Source organism: Aethalodelphis obliquidens, unplaced genomic scaffold, assembly GCF_003676395.1.
Source record: "Aethalodelphis obliquidens isolate GAN/ISIS:26980383/991018 unplaced genomic scaffold, ASM367639v1 scaffold102, whole genome shotgun sequence".
NCBI classification, from domain to species: Eukaryota; Metazoa; Chordata; class Mammalia; order Artiodactyla; family Delphinidae; genus Aethalodelphis; species Aethalodelphis obliquidens.
The window spans coordinates 298142-314680 of record NW_020838046.1 but is presented as its reverse complement, the minus strand read 5'-3'; the positions used below and the strand labels follow the sequence as shown (position 1 = coordinate 314680).

At 51.1% G+C, this 16539-nt stretch overlaps 1 protein-coding gene across 1 annotated transcript in view; it reads right to left on the bottom strand.

Moving 5' to 3' along the window:
• GFPT2 (glutamine--fructose-6-phosphate transaminase 2) overlaps positions 1–647 on the bottom strand; it is a 45434-nt gene extending 44787 nt beyond the window's left edge. The window contains exon 1 of the mRNA XM_027096394.1: positions 543–647. Coding sequence (XP_026952195.1) covers positions 543–549 — 7 coding nt within the window. The 5' untranslated portion in view covers positions 550–647. The remainder of the gene's footprint in view (positions 1–542) is intronic.
• Positions 648–16539: the final 15892 nt, after the last annotated feature.

Sequence of the window (16539 nt, the reverse complement as noted above, 5' to 3'; positions counted from 1 at the left end):
TCTAGGGACAAGAAGTTCATTTTGGGACGCGAAGAGGACGCACAGGCCCTTCCCGAGCGCACGAGGGGCTGCTCTCGACACCGCGGGGACGGTGCAGGTGTGGTCGCCTCTCATCGGTGTTCACGATGGGCTAAGAGCCGCGTTGGGCACCCCGCGCCCGGGATGCGCGCTAGCTTGCGCCTGGCCGCCTTGTGGGCGACTTGGGGGCGCTTTCCTCACTGGACATGGGGTGCGGACACACCTCTGTGTTTCGAGGGTCCAGGCCTAGGACAGGACCAACTCCCTCCCCTCTGTGCGTTCGAGAACGGGGTTGCGCACCCTCCCCTTCACCCCTCCTTGGGACACCCACTCGGCGGCCGGGGCAAGGGGAAGCAGGCCCAGCCCGTGAAAGCCCCTCTGTCGGGGACCAGGGCAAATCGACGCCCCCATCTCGCGCCGTCTCCAGTCCCCAGGGCCCGGCTCTTGGGCCCAGGCTCTGAGAGGCCGGGGCGCCGGAACCCGCGGCCGCCACGGAGGGGGCCGCAGGTGGGCGCTGCACTCACCACACATCTTGGCCGCTCCTCACACCCTTCCCAGCTCTGGGCCTCTACTCTCAGCTGACACTGCACAGCCCCGTGCGCACCTCGCGCTCCTGGACTCTAGCTCCCGCCGCTCGGCCTCTGGCCCTTATAGCTCATAGTCCTCCTCCAGGGGCGGGGTCGAGGCGTGGCCTCCTCCCGCCTGCCGGCTTCCCATTGGCCCCCGGTTGTCGTGACAACGGCGGGCATTTGGCCCCCAGGAGTCTGGGCAGCGGGCTAGGGGCGGCTCCCAGGCGCAAGTCCCGGCTGTAGCACGTGGGCGTCCAGCGTTAGATTCTGGAAACGGGCCGGTGGGGGCAGCACGCTTCCTGAGTTCAGACCCAGACTCAACCAGTGAGTAGACGTGGGACCTTGGGCAGGGCACTGAATCGCTCTGCGCTTCAGCCTTCCTGTCTGTAGAATAGGGATAACAATGGAACCTACCTCCCGGGTCGTAATGTTGTTTAAGGCAGTCTGTGTAAGTCACAGAGTACAATGTCGGGCATAATAACACGTGTTCCGGGTGTGCACCCCTCTGTGTGCCAGACTCCTCTCAGGGCACCAGAGACGCAGCACAAGGTAGGCCCAGAGATGGAAAGGGACTTTGCCAAAATTGGGCAGCCGAGGCGGTGTCAGAACTCGAACCTGGGATTTATTGCAGAGCCGGAAGTCGGAGGCCGGGATTCCCCAAGTTTTGAGCAAAGCTGGGGGAACCCAGGAAGCCGCCTCCTCCCAGAGGGGCGCTGGTTGACTTCTCCGCGCAGCTGGCCTGCGCTCCGCCGGCCTAATCTCAGGAGCCCTAATCTGGCCCCGCCGTGAGTCACAGAGGCCTGCGTTCCCCCGCCTGGTTACCGGCTGCCCCCTCCCCTTCCCCCTGTACTTTGGGCTGGGTCTCACGAGGAAGGTCACGAGAACTGGCCCAACATTTGCGTACTTCGAAGCCATCTGGTGTTTTTTATTTTACTTAAAAAAAAAAAAGTCCTGAAATTCTAAACAGATACTCTTCAGTTGTGTTAGAGAAAAAACGAAGCTTTTTACGTCTTCTCTAGAGCATTTTTCCTAATGTAATCCGTCTCTAGCTTCACAAGGCTCTGCAGGCCCTGGCAGGAGTAGGCGTTTATTGCACACATTGGACCTTTGAGGAAACTGAGGCTCAGCGACAGTAAGGAGCGGGTTGGTTGAGTAATCCTGCTAGGAAACAGCAGAGCTGGTTCAGGAGCTGCCGCATTTGCTTCTCAACCTCCACAGTGCACTGTCAACTTTCACTCACTCGTTCCCTCTTTCCTAAGCAGCCGGCTTCATGCCTGTCCTGGTACTAGGGACCTAATGGTGAGTGAAAATAGATCCAGCTTGGGCCCTCGTGGCACTTAAAAAGTGGTGGGCAGCAGACACTTAGTCTAGTGTCACAGAGAGCCGGATGGTTCCAAGTGGGATATAGGGAGGAGGGACAGACCTGGCTGATGGGGAGGGTTCCAGGCTGCCTGGAACTTGGCTGGGCCTGAGGGTGGGGCTGGTGCAGGTCAGTATAGAGTCAGGGCAGTTGCCAGAGGAAGTTAACAGACTTGAAAAGGGAGGTACTGGTATGTGCAAAGGTCCCATGGCTGAGGACTAAAGCTTGAGTTGGGAGATCAGGCTGTTCTGCCCCAGGGCCTCTACCCTCTGTAACTGCGGTGGGGATAGGATGATATTCTTAGGCCCTCTTCTAGCACCAAGACAGCAGGAACCCTGAGGTCCTAGCAGGGTCCACATCTGCCCCCTATCCTCCTCGGGGATTCACAGCTCTCTGGTGCAGAGGAGCATGAATGCTAGGACCCCTGTGGAGGTATCTGCAACTGCTGCCCTGCCTTGGGGACCAGCCCCTGAGAGACCTTTGGGAGGACAGTGGCCTGGGCCTGGCTACATAACCACTAGATACCCCTGGCCCTGGCATTGGTTCAGGGATTAGTGTGTGGCCCATGCTGGGCCCTTGTCAATCTGCTTATGGACATGGGAAAATCAGCAGAAAAGATGAGCTTGTCCCTTGCCCAGTGGCACAGCTGGCTAGAGGGTAGAGTGGTGATGCCGGGGACCTTCTTGTCACCTTTGGGGCTGGGTGGGGAGAGGCCGTCTGAGAGTGAAGAATCCAGAGCAAAGCAAATCCCTAAAATGGAGAAAGATAAACATTTTTGGAGCCCTGGGTTCACCCGGGCCTGAAGCCAGGATCTATCGCTAGGCTTCTCAGTATCAGAGCTCAATAAATTACCATCTTCACTTGAGGCACTCTGAAGTGACTTCTATCATTTGCAACCAAGTAGAGTCCTGATTCCTTCAACCTGTCGGAACTGGGATCTGAGGCCCAGGGGAGCAATTAGGCAGCTGGTGTCCCCAGCCCATAAGGTCTTGCTGGCTGGAGCCCCTTCCTGCTCTCGCCTTGTGTCTGGGACCTGTCTGGTTGCAGCCCAGGAGTCCCCTGAGGTTTGATGAAATTAAGCAATCTGACCAAAGTCACAAAGCCAGGAAGTGGGGGGCTGGTCTGGATCTGGAGACCAAGGCTTGGTCCCTCTCAGAGGAGGGAGGATGTGGGACCATGCATAGACACCTTCCCCAGCCTGGCCCCATACCTGTGCTTCCAGAAGGGTGAGCCTGAGGAGCTGGAGCCAGAAGCCCACAGGGCGTGGTGGAGCAGGGCTCTGAGCTTACTCCCAGTGGGTGCTAGGTGTCTAGTGCCCAGACTGATCACCCTGGCTAGCTCTGACCCCACTTGTTAGGAGTGACCTTGACCCCTCTGGCCAGCAGGGTGGGACCTCACACTGGGATTGCAAACTGCAGCCACAGACATGGCTTCTTCACCTGCACATTTTTTCCAACCTCAAGGCAACTTTTATAGTCAGAAGATTTGCTCATTGATCTAGTTTCTCCCAAACAACCCAAAGATCTCTCCTGCACCCCATACACAGTACAGCTGAGTCCCATGGCTGTTCTGGAAGACAAAGAAGGTGCCTGCTATCTCCTGAAGGCTGATATAAGCCCTGTTCAGCTGTTTTCCCTTTGACGTTTCTGCTGGGGCATAGGGAGTGTTACAGGGTGGTAACATGGTGAAGGCCACTCTCTAACTCCTGCAGGAGTTCTGGCTGGGCTGTTACTAGCTCCCAAGGACTCCCATCAGGGGCCTTGCCCCCCGTTTCCAACTGCCCCAGCTGGGCTGTGGCCACTGGGCAACCTGGGATGATGACCTGTTCTTCCTTATCTCTTTGTACCCCTCTGGGAGCAGAAATGCCAGGCAGACCTCGATATTGACTCCTTTTGTCCAGAGACCCAGCCCTGCCCAGAGCTGTGGAATACAGTGTTTCCCAAGCCTCGGGAGGGTCCAGGGAGCTGGGGATGCAGGGTACTGGTGCTTGCATCTGAGAGCCCTGTATTGGATCACTGCATCTGGGGGCAGGCACAAGATTCTAAGGGCACCTTGAGTGGTCCCCACAGCAGATGAGGTTCAGGGAGCCTGGGCCAGACCTTAGATGTCATACCTAGATGGAGTACCCTGACTCAGGACAGCTGGGCCTCGGCTCAGACTTGAGATGGGGAGAACAAGGAGCAGCAAAGCATGAGACCAGACCTGGTTGTGGGGCAGGAAGCCACCCTCCAGCCCTCCACCCCCTCCCTCCTGGGAGCTGGGGTAGGTGGATGGGGGATGAGTGGGGTACAAAAAGCCCATGGCTAGGGAGAGTCTGAGAGACTGGCCAAGGGCCAGGGTTCAAGGACAGCCAAAAATGGTGAGCTGGGTGGGAAAGTGAGGCAGAAATCCTTCCACAGAGGGAGGGCCTGGGGGAGGAAGGCCTCAAGCTTGGCTAGGGCATGGGAAAGAGGGAGGGTTGTGCAGCTCAAGTTTTGGCTGCCAGATGGTTCCACTCCACCCCCACCTCACCCCAGGTCTGAGGCAAGAGAAGACCACCCTTTCAGCACAGGCTGGGGCTGCACAGAGGTGACCTTCCTGAGGAGTTCCTTGGAGAACTTTTTTCACCTTCTCTCTCCTGCAGGTACTGAGGAGGAGGTCTGCCACAAGGCTGAACTTGTGTATTCTTTTATAATTGTAAGTTAATTTCTTAAAAAATAGGGCTAATTATAAATCTTTATAACTTCATTCTTTGGAAGAAATACATATCCATTTTAGGAAATACAGAATAAAAAAATTTTTAAGGCTTGATCACTGTCAACGTTTTATGCCACCTCCCCCTGCCCCCACTACAAACGCTCTTTTTTTTTGCATATATAGTCATTATTTAAACAACAACATGGCCCTATGTTGGGAAAACTAGTAAAGTAGTCTTGTTCAGGCTTCAGAGGCAGAAGTAGGCCTCTGACCAACCTGTGACCCTGCCTGGACTGCGTGCCTGCTCACACACAATTGTTATAAACAAGTCAAGCAGCACTTACGATAAGAAAGGGAGTGGGTCTTAGAACTTCTTGAGCCCTGGGGACCTGGCCAGTCCCCCCAGGTCTAGAAAATGTTGTGACTCACACGTTGAAACCAACAGCATTGTTATGATTGAATCAAAGCTGCGTTTTTGCGCGCAAACTGATGATAACAGTTTGCGACCTGGGATTATAAACGGAAGTCCCGAGAACTGCAATTTGAAGTCTCACCTGTGGGGTGGACGCACCGCCCAGGATCCCTCCCAGTTGGGACTCCAGATTGCTGTTACGCGGGACTTCCCAGCTGCTGTTTGAATCTGGATGTAGGTGTCAGCCCAATCTGGTGATTTATACTCTGTTATGTCTCTCATACGTTTTCCCCTTCTAATGACTGTATATTGAAGTTATATAAATTAATAATCTTCTATTAAAAAATTAATTAAATCTGTTCAGTTGTGTGAAACGAGTGGTTATTTTGCCAGCAGATCCAACAAACATTGAAACCAAAGCGGGCTTTTGGCAAAACACCTTACTGCAAAAATTGTTTCATAGCTGATGCTTGAATTCTGATTAGAAAGAATTTCAGATTGTCCTGTGAAGACTGGATTTGACCAGGGATGCCAGCCTTGTACCCGATGTACCTCTGGTGCCATTGCACCCAGAGAAAGCTGGGTCTCTGCTCTGCTTGGCCAGGAGAGGGTGTGGGTCTGTGCGGGATGAGCAAAAATCTGAGGTTGCATCAAGCATTGGCTGTGGGATGGCAGTGAGGGGTGAGCAGCAGGTCCACCCCACAGAGTGCAGGCCTTGGAGGCTCTCTGGCCAAGACACAGGAGCTGGTGATGGTAACGCCTGCATGGCACTACCAGAGCTCAACCCACGCCAAGCAGTATATTATTTCAGGCAAGCATCTCAGAGACAAAAAGGCACCAGATTCACTCTTCATCCCTCCCCCTGCTCTGTGCCCTGGGAAGCTGGCCTTCATCTGGGGTCCCAAGCCCTCTGACTTCTGGTTGGCTCTAGCCAGGGGGAGAAACTGAGCAGGAGGCCTGGGGTGGGGGGTACGGTCAGGATAGCCATCCTCTCCCCAAGGCCTCAGGTTCTGTCTGGTGGCCTCTCCCATAGCTGCCCTCTCTGGCTCCTGACAGAGTGGTTATGCTTGGGCTGAGTACCCCCTGAAGCTGACCCAGCCCTACTGGTCTCCTTAACCCTGCACATTCCCTTCAGGAAATGCTCTGAATCCCTCTGTCCAAGGGCACAACCCAGGGTGACCTGGGCTGTTTGAGTTTGCCTGGGACTGTTGTGGTTTTAGCACTGACGTTGCCACATTCTGGGAACCCCTCAATTCTGGGTAAACTGTGACAGTTGGTCACTCTAGCTGCCACCGATCCCTGCAGAGACTCTGATATGCATTCTTGTCTCCTTGCTTTCCCCTCTACTAAACCGAGATTAAAAAAGGCCCAGGCTGTGCCCTGGATTTCCAGTTTCTTGTGACCAATTAGAAGAGCTGGCCATCCGGGCCCCACGCTGAGGATCAGTTGCCCATCACTGAGTGTGGCAGTGTCCTGAGAAGAGGTTGACCCCCACATTCTCCCTGTCTCTCCTCCTAGGCTGGTGCTGCCTGTCCTACCTGCCTGGGTTTCCTGCCTGGCCCCGAAGGCAGGCGGGCCAGATACTCCTTCACACTGCTGATATCCTACAGCTTCCCAGGTGGGGGTGGGGGAGTGAAGAAGGGGGCTCTCCAAGGGTTAGTGTCCCTCCAAGTCGTTCAGTCTAGCAGCGGCATTTGGCTGTGATTCTTAGAGCCCCGAGAAAGGACGGAAGGTGGAGGTGCGGGGTCCAGGACTTCCCAGGTGCGGGGTCCAGGACTCTCCATGGAAAGTTTCATTGATGGTTTCCCTCTCCATCAGTGGAGAGGGGGTGCTTCTGGGTGGGCCACCCTGCAGGGCGATGGAGGGCATCCTACATAAGGGTCAGTCCAATCCCACCAGGCAGGGGACCGGACCCCAGGGCATTACTGGAGCTACTCCTGACCCATGTGTGTCCTCATTTACATGTTTGTTGAGGCAGTGGGATGTGAGACCTTCCCAGACCCTGCTGGCGCAGGAAGGAGGCTTCAGGGAGGGACTGTCTGGGTGTTCACTAGGTAGGCAGACAAAGGTGCCTTCTGGAGTAACCGATGGGCAGAGGAGACATCTGGGCCTGTTTCCCTCCCCTTTGGGGACAACACCCTGGATTCCTCTGTGGAATTACCCCTTCTCTACTCTCAGCCTTTTGGATCACAAGGGCTGGCTTGCTGCCTGGCTCCCGGGGTGAGCACATGACCCAGGTCTGGATAATGAGGACACCATATTCTGAACACAGGGGTGGGTCTGGGCTGGACAAGGGGCCTAAATCAGGTCTATGAGAACCAGTGAGTGTCATACTGGAGGAGTTTTGCTGGACCCATCAGAAAAGAGGGACTTTGTTTCCTGTGAATTTACTAAGGTATTAGAATGTAAGGCTGGAATGTCATTTGTAACCAGATTGACCCCGGTGGGGAAAATCCAGGATTGGAAATAAAATAGAGGAAAACAGATCTGTGCACGTGGACCCAGTTCTGCCTGAAGTTGTGCATGCCTGGACTTCTTAGGCACGTTGTCCTTGCTTGGGTAGGGGTCCTGCCTTAGCTGGTGAGGTTGACCCTTGCCCACAAGGACTACTGCCCTGTGTGCCCTCTCCTTGGTCCCTGCTTGGAGGGTTCCAGGCAGCCTGCTCATTCACTGAATAGGCATTCACTACCTTCCCGTGCAGTACACTGTGGGGGCAGGTCCTTCTGTCTTCCAAGTACTGATCTTTGTGAAATGCACTGAGGGTTCTCACAGGATGCAGGTAGCACCACCACCTATTTATATAACCTGTGAGCCAACTGTTACTGAAACTTCGACTTTCTGTGCAATATGGGGAGCTGGGGGTCTAACACCTTACGGTGCTCCAGGAAACCAGCTGCCAGAGAATGCAGGAGCCCTGGCTGGGTGTCTGTTCTCCACCTTTGCATTAGTGAAGTGGCTCTGTTGCTAGGGACAGAGATTTACTCTATGCAGCCTGAGCTGACACAAAGAAAGAACTTGATGCCTCTACTGGTGAAAACACCTCCTTCAGAGACAAGACAAACGGGACAATAAAGCAGGGCTCCCCATTTTGCTGGCATGGCAATGTCTTACATATGTTCTGAAATAACCCATCTCAAAAAATGCTCTTCCTTTTCCTGCAAATGGAAACCAGATTGTGCAGTTTTTAACTTCCTTTCCTTAACAATACTATATTTAGAAAATCTTTTTGATCTTAGCAGATATGAACACATATTATACACATATTTTCATTATGAAAAATTTCAAAAATAGTCTAATGAATCCCCAAGTACTTATCACTCAGAGTCAAGAATTACCAACATGTAGCTGACCTTGTCTCACCTATCCCTTCAGCTTTTGTTCTGCTGGAACAAGTACTGATATGATTTGATTTGTTTATAATTCGTTATGTGTATTTACAAATAAAAACTCTATGACTTCAGTTCCATTATTACACCAAGCAAAATTAACAGCAATACCTTAATATTATCAGATACTTACTTATTTTCAACATTGATGTTTGTTGGAATGCAGTCAATATTCCTTGATTGTCTCAAAAATGTTTTTTTATAACTTGTTGATTCAAATCAGTATACTAACAATGTCTACACAGTGCCTTTGTGTTATACATCTCTAAGACTTTTAAATTTGTAATCCATAAAACATACAAAATCTCCCCCACACCTTTGCCTCCACCACTTGGGATGGTCTGAAAACAGCAAGTGTTTTTACACCCTGCCGGGCCCTGCGTAACTGCTCCTTTGGATGTCTGTCTCCCGCCTGGCTCAGAGCAGACAGAGTAGGCTGTGTGGGGACCACATGCTACTGGAAAAGCAGCACCCCAGGGTCTGGAGCAGGCAGGAGATGTGGAGACCAGGAGGGAATGGAGATGCCAGTGCAAGCCAGAGGCAGCTGTGACAGCAGAGAAGACACTGGCCCCAGAGTTGGGCTGGCTAGCTATAAGCCCTAGCTTTCTGCAGCCTCATGGTGTGGTATTGAGTAAGGCAATCTCTTCTTCCATAAGATGAAGACAGCAGGCACTCTCACACACTGCCTGAGAAAGTGTCAATGAATACAACTTTCTAGAGAAAAATTTGGCAATATATATAGACAGGGGACTGGTTACATGAAGAGTGGAAAGTATCCACCATGAAACGGCAGCACAGGTATGTACAGGCTAGGTGGTTCAGTAGAAAAGAGGGCTACAAAGATGCTATGTAGTGTGTAATCCTTATTGTGTTTTGCTTCATATTGAAGCAAAGTTTTATTGAGATATAATTTTATTGATATAATTCACACACCACGCAACTCACTAGTGTAAAGCATACAATTCAATGATTTTAAACTTATGCACAGAGTTGTGCAACCATCACCACAATCAATTTGAGAACATTTTCATCATTCCCTTCAAAAATAAAATCAAGAGCCTCCAAGGCTGGCAGGAAAGGCTCCTTGTCCTTAAGGCTTAGGTGTTCCTGGGGAGCAGAGAGGCTGGCCCCTCGCCTGGGAGTAGCAGTGTGGGTCTTCTGTCCTGGCTGGAAAGTGGCCGATGGCAGGTCTGTGACTCAGGCCTAGTTGGTGCTGTGAGTCTGAGGGTTGTGGGGCACATGCAGGTCCCTGAATTCTGGGGCCCTCAGAGGCTCATTGGGGAGGAACAGTGCCCACGGGGTATGATGGGGCCAGCATCACCTATACCACCAGCTCTTCTTGGTGGTCCCTGGCACTTCCCTCACCTGCGTGCTTGCTGAGCTGAGGTCTTGGCCTTCTTGGCACAGCCTGCCTGGCCGGCCAGCGCCTCAGCAGAGAAGCTGGGGCAAGGAGAACAAGCGCCTCTGTGTCCTACAGGGGTGCAAATCATCCCATGTCCTGAAGCTGACTGGGCTCAGTCTGTGGAGTGAAATATTTTGGAAATGCTCGTGGGTCTGCAGACACAGGTGAGCAAAAATAACTGAAAACAGGTTGACATCAGAATCCCTTGCCTCCAGCCGGGCATGTCCACGTGCATATGTGGAATCGTGGTCGAGACACTGATAACAGTTAACCACAGAAGCCTTTCCTAGAAGGGACATGCTAACCCTGTCTTAGCTCTCTAATCACACAGGCAGGTTGTGGTGACTGCCCCTGCCAGGGGTCCTGGCTATCATGTGACTTTGTGCCAGGTGCCTTTCATACCTGGCTGACTGAAGATGATTGGGACGTGACGCTGTGTTCTCTCATTTATCAACAAGGAAATCCCTATAATCCTCTGACTGGGCACCTTGACATCTCATTGTGATGGGACCTCTGAGGTCTCTGCTAAGCACAGGGCTCTTGCCTGAGCCTGCCTCCTGCCTTCTGTCACCAACCCTGGAGTCCCACACAGCGCAGGCCTCAGGCCTCTGCTCAGTTCATGGAGCAGGAAAGTACCTCAAACTGGACGTTTGACGGAATTGTGTCCCCCCAAATTCATATGTTGAAGCCCTGACCTTCAGTGATGGTGTTTGGAGGTGGGGCCCTTACGAAGTGACTAGGTTTAGCAAGGGTCACTGAGGGTGGGATCCTCCTGAGGGATAAATGCCCTCACAAGAAGAGGAAGAGAGAACGTTCTTTCCCTCCATGCACATGCACCAAAGAAAAGTCCGTGTGAGGGCACTGAGAAGCAGTTGTCTTCATGCCAGGAATAGGGTTTTCACCAGGAACCAGAAGAATCAAATCTGCCAGCAGCTTGATCTTGATTTCTAGCTTCCAGAACTCTGAAAAATAAATGTCTGCTGTTTAAACCACCTGGTCTACAGTGATTTTGTTATAGCAGCCTGATCTGACTACAACATCAGCTTAAGCAATAAAGAAAGGAAGTTTCCTGTTCCTGAAAGTAGATCCAGGGGCTCGAACAGTGTCTTCATGATGCTGTCTTCCACTCAGCCTGCCTTTGGGCGGTCTCAGGGCTCAGACAGGTGCCCTCTCCTGGTGGCTGGGGTCTATAAAATGAGCGACCCTGGTGAGGGGAGAAGTGAGTTCACTTCCCCAGTCATGGACCTGAACTGGGAGCTGGGGACTAGGGTTCAACCCAGAGCCACCTGGAATGAGAGGTAAAAGGGAAGGTCCCCAGATGGGAAAGGGGGAAGATGCTGGGTGGTCCACATCCATCCATCACACTTGCTGAGTGTCTGAGGGAGTGAGGGTAGGGGTGGACATACCAAAGTAAAATCTGAGGTGCTGTTACCAGACTACGGGCATGGCTAATGGGGTAGCCTTTTGTCTCTCACAAACTGGTAGGACAGGTAAGGCAGAAGAGAGGTATGTTGGAAGCCCACCCAAGTGGAACCAGATCTCAGTTTGGGCTAGTAGGTGGAGCACAGGGGCCTGGGGTTTCCTCTGTTGTTGTTGTTGTTGTTTTGGGGGGGACAAGAAGAAAAGTTTATTTTACTGTCCAATTATTTTCTTAAAAAATTTAATTTTTTATAAAATACAACTTTTAGTACCATAGAAATGTTTCAACATCTACAATGACATATTATTACTATGTACAACTTCAAAAACAAATGCTTCCAACTTCAAGTGAAGTGATGTTGAACACCCTGACTATACTTAAGCTGTAGGATGGGCCATTTCCTAGATGGCCGATGTTTTCCTCAGCTTGGGAAAAAAGTATACAATTGAAAAATATAAATAAGATCTTCAATCAGCTGAGAATCATAAAAATGCTTTCTGAAGTTCAGTCAGAAGTTCAGAACTTCACAGAGGCTCAGTGGAAATCCTTAAGCAGAAGTGACGCAGTGGGCTTTGCACTTTAGAAAGATCTCTGCAGCAGTAGGAGGCTGGGTGGGTAGGTTCAGTGCAGGCCTGGGGTGACAGGAGAGGTGAGCGGGAGACCTGGGAGGTTGCCCAGGCAGAGTTACAAGAAGAGGATAGTGGGGAGAAAGAGAGCCTTGGTATGGCCCACAGTATTCAGCTCTAGAGGCAACGGGAGAATAATTTGCTGGTCTTTGGAATACAAGATGATAGCAGGGTGAGTGGGGTGAGGACAACTGTTTGGGCCCTGTTGAATCTGAGGTGACTGAGGACACCTGCACCCAGCAGAGGGGTCTATAAGTTGTGGGACATGAGTCTGGAGCTCAGAGAGGGGACTATGCTGGAGACAGAGTTTGGAGTTGGGGACTTGGATTTGAAGAGATGGAGGGTGTAAGGGGAAAGGGAGAGAATGCCAAGGAATCCAAATCCAGAGGTTTGATCAGACTTCTGGTGCTCCCTCTTGCTGGCCTATGACCCTGTAAGCCCCTTCATCTTCCTGAGCCTCAGTTTTCTCATCTGTAAAAAGGGGCTAGAAATAATAGCTCCTGTGCAGTTATGAGGACAGATGAGGATGGGCTCTGCAAACCATGAAGCATAGGGTAGGTGCTCAGAGGACAGTGGGGAAGCCCAGAGAGGGTCTGAGAGCTATAGCCCAGGCAGAGGCTAGGCCATCCATGGAAAGGGGTCTACTGTTGCTGCTGCCCCATGATCTGAACTAAAGTGGCCCCAGCAGGGACCAATGGGTGGGGCTCCAGCCAGGGCAAGGGAGCATAATCACTGGCGGCTCTCTGTGGGGTCAGTGCCAAGGACAGTTGCAGAGCCACCCTACTGGCAGCTTTTGGAGTCTTATTTATCTTCTCCTAAAAACACAGCTGGGAAATGGAAGATCACTGGCATGGGGATGGGTGTTGGCCAGATGGCCTTTCTGTCACCCCTCCCAGATCAACAGGATTTTTGGATTTTCATCTTGTCATTAACAGATGAAGAAAATAAGCTGTGTGTTGCTTGTGTACAGAGTTTGGGTGAGTCAGGCTATGGCTGGCTTTGGGAACTCCAAGGCCTCCTGGGCCAATCCACCCATTGGACATATGGAGAGAGGAGCCAGAGAAGCTCAGGGCACTGTGCAGAGTCATTTGTCAGTTGGGGGGCCCTCAAGTGACCACAGGCTGGTGCTGACACTGGCCCTTCAGGTGGGGTGGCACTCCCAGGTTTGACACATGCTCCATCACTCCTCAAAACTATCCATGGGGTTTTCCCTGGTGGCACAGTGGCTAAGAATCTGCCTGCCAATGCAGAGGACACGGGTCCAAGCCCTGGTCTGGGAAGATCCCACATCCCGCATAGCAACTAAGGCTGTGTGCCACAACTACTAAAGCCTGTGCGCCTAGAACCCATGCTCCACAACCAGAGAAGCCACTGCAATGAGAAGCCTGCACACCACAACGAAGAGTAGCCCCAGCTCGCTGCAACTAGAGAAAGCCCGCACACAAAAAAAGACTCAAAGCAGCCAAAAAAACACAAAAAACAAAAAAAACTATTCATGGCCCACATTAGTTCAGAATGTTATCAGAGGGGTCCAGCATGTTCTGGGGAGTGTGTGTGTGTGTGTGTGTGTGTGCACGCACACATGCATGTGTGAACTTGTGTATGTATTTGAGTGTGTGCACGTGTATATATATGTATGTGTGCATGAGTGTGTGTATGTGTATGTGTGAACAAAGAGCAAATTGGAGGCCAGGAGATGGTATGAAAGACCTCAAGAGCTGTACTCAGATGTGTGAGCTTGATTCTCTAGTGACAAGGAGTGGACATCACAAGAAGTCACTTTTTCCATCTTCAAGGTCCTGGTCCTTGCTCTTCCCTCAGCCTGGAAGTTCCCTTGCCATAATTACCACACAGGACTGGCTCATGTCACCCCTCAGAGAAACCTCCGCTGCCTGCCCCTATTAAAAGGGGCAACCTAATGGTCCTGGATACTTGCCTGACACCCAGTGCTGGGCCACTGCTCACCCTGCTGCCTCTGGGAGTACAGGACTGAGTGAGCAAGGCTGGAGGTAGCCTCCCTGCCAGTGCCTTGCTTCCTCTGCTGTACTGGAGGGAGGTCCAAGTGGGGCCTGGACTGCCACTGGGATCCAAGGGGGTGGCTTCTCAGGCCTGAGAGGGTGACCACACATCTCTGACTGGACAACCTTGTTCCTCTGCTGTCACGCATTGAGAAGAAGCAAAGCTCAAGCCAGTGCTGAGAAGCAGCTTCCCAGAAGACTCTTCCTGCTGAAAGCTCCCAAGGGACTCTTCTCATGAGAGGGAAGCAGCTTCCAACCTGCTGGGTTAGAGTTGAATCCCTGCTCTGTCCCTAAGACCCTTAACTGCTGGCCCTTTCTGGACCTCCATTTTCTCATGTGAAATGGGAATGATACTTTAGCTTGATGAGTTTTTGTGAGAATTAAATAAGAGAAGGTGACAGGAATGTTGATGAAATTTTATGATAAATTTAAAGATTTTTCAAAAAGCAGAAGCCAAGAAAAATACTTTTCTGAGTACAATAAAAAGATAGTAAAAAAAAGAAAAAACTACTTGAAAATAAAAACCAAAATCCTTCTAAATAACCCTAGAAGAGGAATTAGAAATTGTGTAAGAATGTACATGTTAAAACCTGGGGGATGCATCCAAAGTGATATTCAGAAGAAAGTTCATAGCCTTACAAATATCTTTTCAAAAATCAGAAAGACGAAAAACCCTTGCAAGCAGGGCTTTCCCCACCCCACCACCGTTTTGTTCACTGATAAATCCCAAGAAGCTAGAACAGTGGGCAGAAGAAGCTGAGAGAATGGCAGAACAGGGAAGGCTCTGTGGTCAGGAGAGAGTAGGATGCTACTGGAAACTGAAAGGATTGAAAGCTCAGTGCCAGACTAGGTAAGGGGGCTGATGTCAGCTGGGTAGTCTGGACAAAGAATGAGACTGTCCCCTAGACTAGCCCAGCACCTTCTATGTAGGTCAACACATCATTTACTGTCTAGACTGAGCACCTGCCAACAAATGGCCAGCTGGTCCCTTGGGGAGTGGTGCCATGCCAAGGTGTTGGCACTGGCTCCTGTTGTTGGTAGGTAGGTACTCAGCAGTGGCAGTGGCCAGATCAGCCTTGGCTCAGCAAAGTCCATGCTGTTGAGTCCATGCATGTCTCCATCCCGCTCACCAAGGCCACATTATACATGGCCTCCACAGAGAGGATTTCCCTTCACCATGTTCTTTCTGGGTCAACTGGGGGAGGGGGTTGTAGGCGAGCTGCCATTCACTTTGTTCTGATGCTGGCTTGCTATAGAACCTATGCATGAGACAGGGCCTTTAACTCCCTGTTAACTGGTCATGGAGCAGCTCCCTGAAACACCCCGAAGAGGCAGGGAAGCACAGTGTGCCTTCCAGACCTGCTTGCACTTACCGGAAGGCTGTTTCATACATACAATTTTGTGATTTGTTGGGTCAGATGGCACTCAGTTCCTGATGGGTACTTCGGCTCATGTGGAACACTTGCTATCCCAAAGTCAAATGTACATGCTCTACCAGGGCCCAGCAGTAGGTCAGAAAGTTGTTTTCAAGTGGAGAATCATGTTGGCAGAAGAGGACATGGCTTTACTCCAGGACCCTGGCCTCTGTGCTGGGGAGGGCTCTTTCCTGTTCCAGGTCTCACTCACAACTACAGGTTACCCAGGAAGTGGTTGGAACAGTTATTTAAAGGTGGCATATGTTGCCTCCAAAATCCAAAGATTTTTACCTCTCTTTTTTCTGGTGGGTGAAGCAATGTATAGCAACTTACCTCTCACTTTAGAGGCATTGTCCAAGATCATCAGACACTTAGAAACTTTGCTTTTGTGGAGGTCCCTGAAGTTTCCCACAGTTTACCTCATACACTCTGGCAGGAATGTATCTTACTAGGGCTTCTAGGATGCTTGCTGCTCCCTGCCCTTCAGACCCTTGTAGCATAATGTGATCAGTGCAATGGACCAGCATTTTGTTTTGTGCGATTTCAAGAAGAAAGTGACATGGCTCCAAGGCATGTGAGGACAAAGTGCTTTGGGTTTTCTTTCTTGACAGGAATAGGAAAAACAAATGTATTAGCTGGATAATAGGCACCAGGAGCTGAGTTTATTTGCTCTGGTAAAGATACCACATATGGAACTGCATTCTCCACCGCCCCCAGCGTTTGCACTGAACACACAGATGAGTTAAGTGAGCATGTTGTGGGAGTCCCCACCCTGCATTTTTCAAGTCTTTGAGGGTGGGCCAATGCCTGCACACCCCAGTGATTCAGCATTGCTTTCAGTTTACTATCCTGGTGGGTTATGGGAGTATGCCAAGGCTCCATACTTAACATAATGGCCTTGAGTCAGAGAACCAATGTGGGGATTCGTCTAGGTATGAAACATGTTACTCTCACTCTATGCATACTGGGACTTATGAAATAATGATTGGACCCACTATGAGATGGACCTAGCCAAGACTCCACCTATCACCTCACTTCCGTAAGCCCCACTCTAACCAGCAAACCATTTCAGGTCTCCAAGGGTTAACATCAGTTCATAGCCAGTATCAAATTCCTAGAAGGTCTAGGTACTTTCGCCCGGTGCATAGTTGCTCTGGAAAATGACAGTGAGTCCCACCGGGGAAGGCATAAGGGAAGATTTAAAGTATAATGCTGATATTTCAGAGTTCCTCCTCAA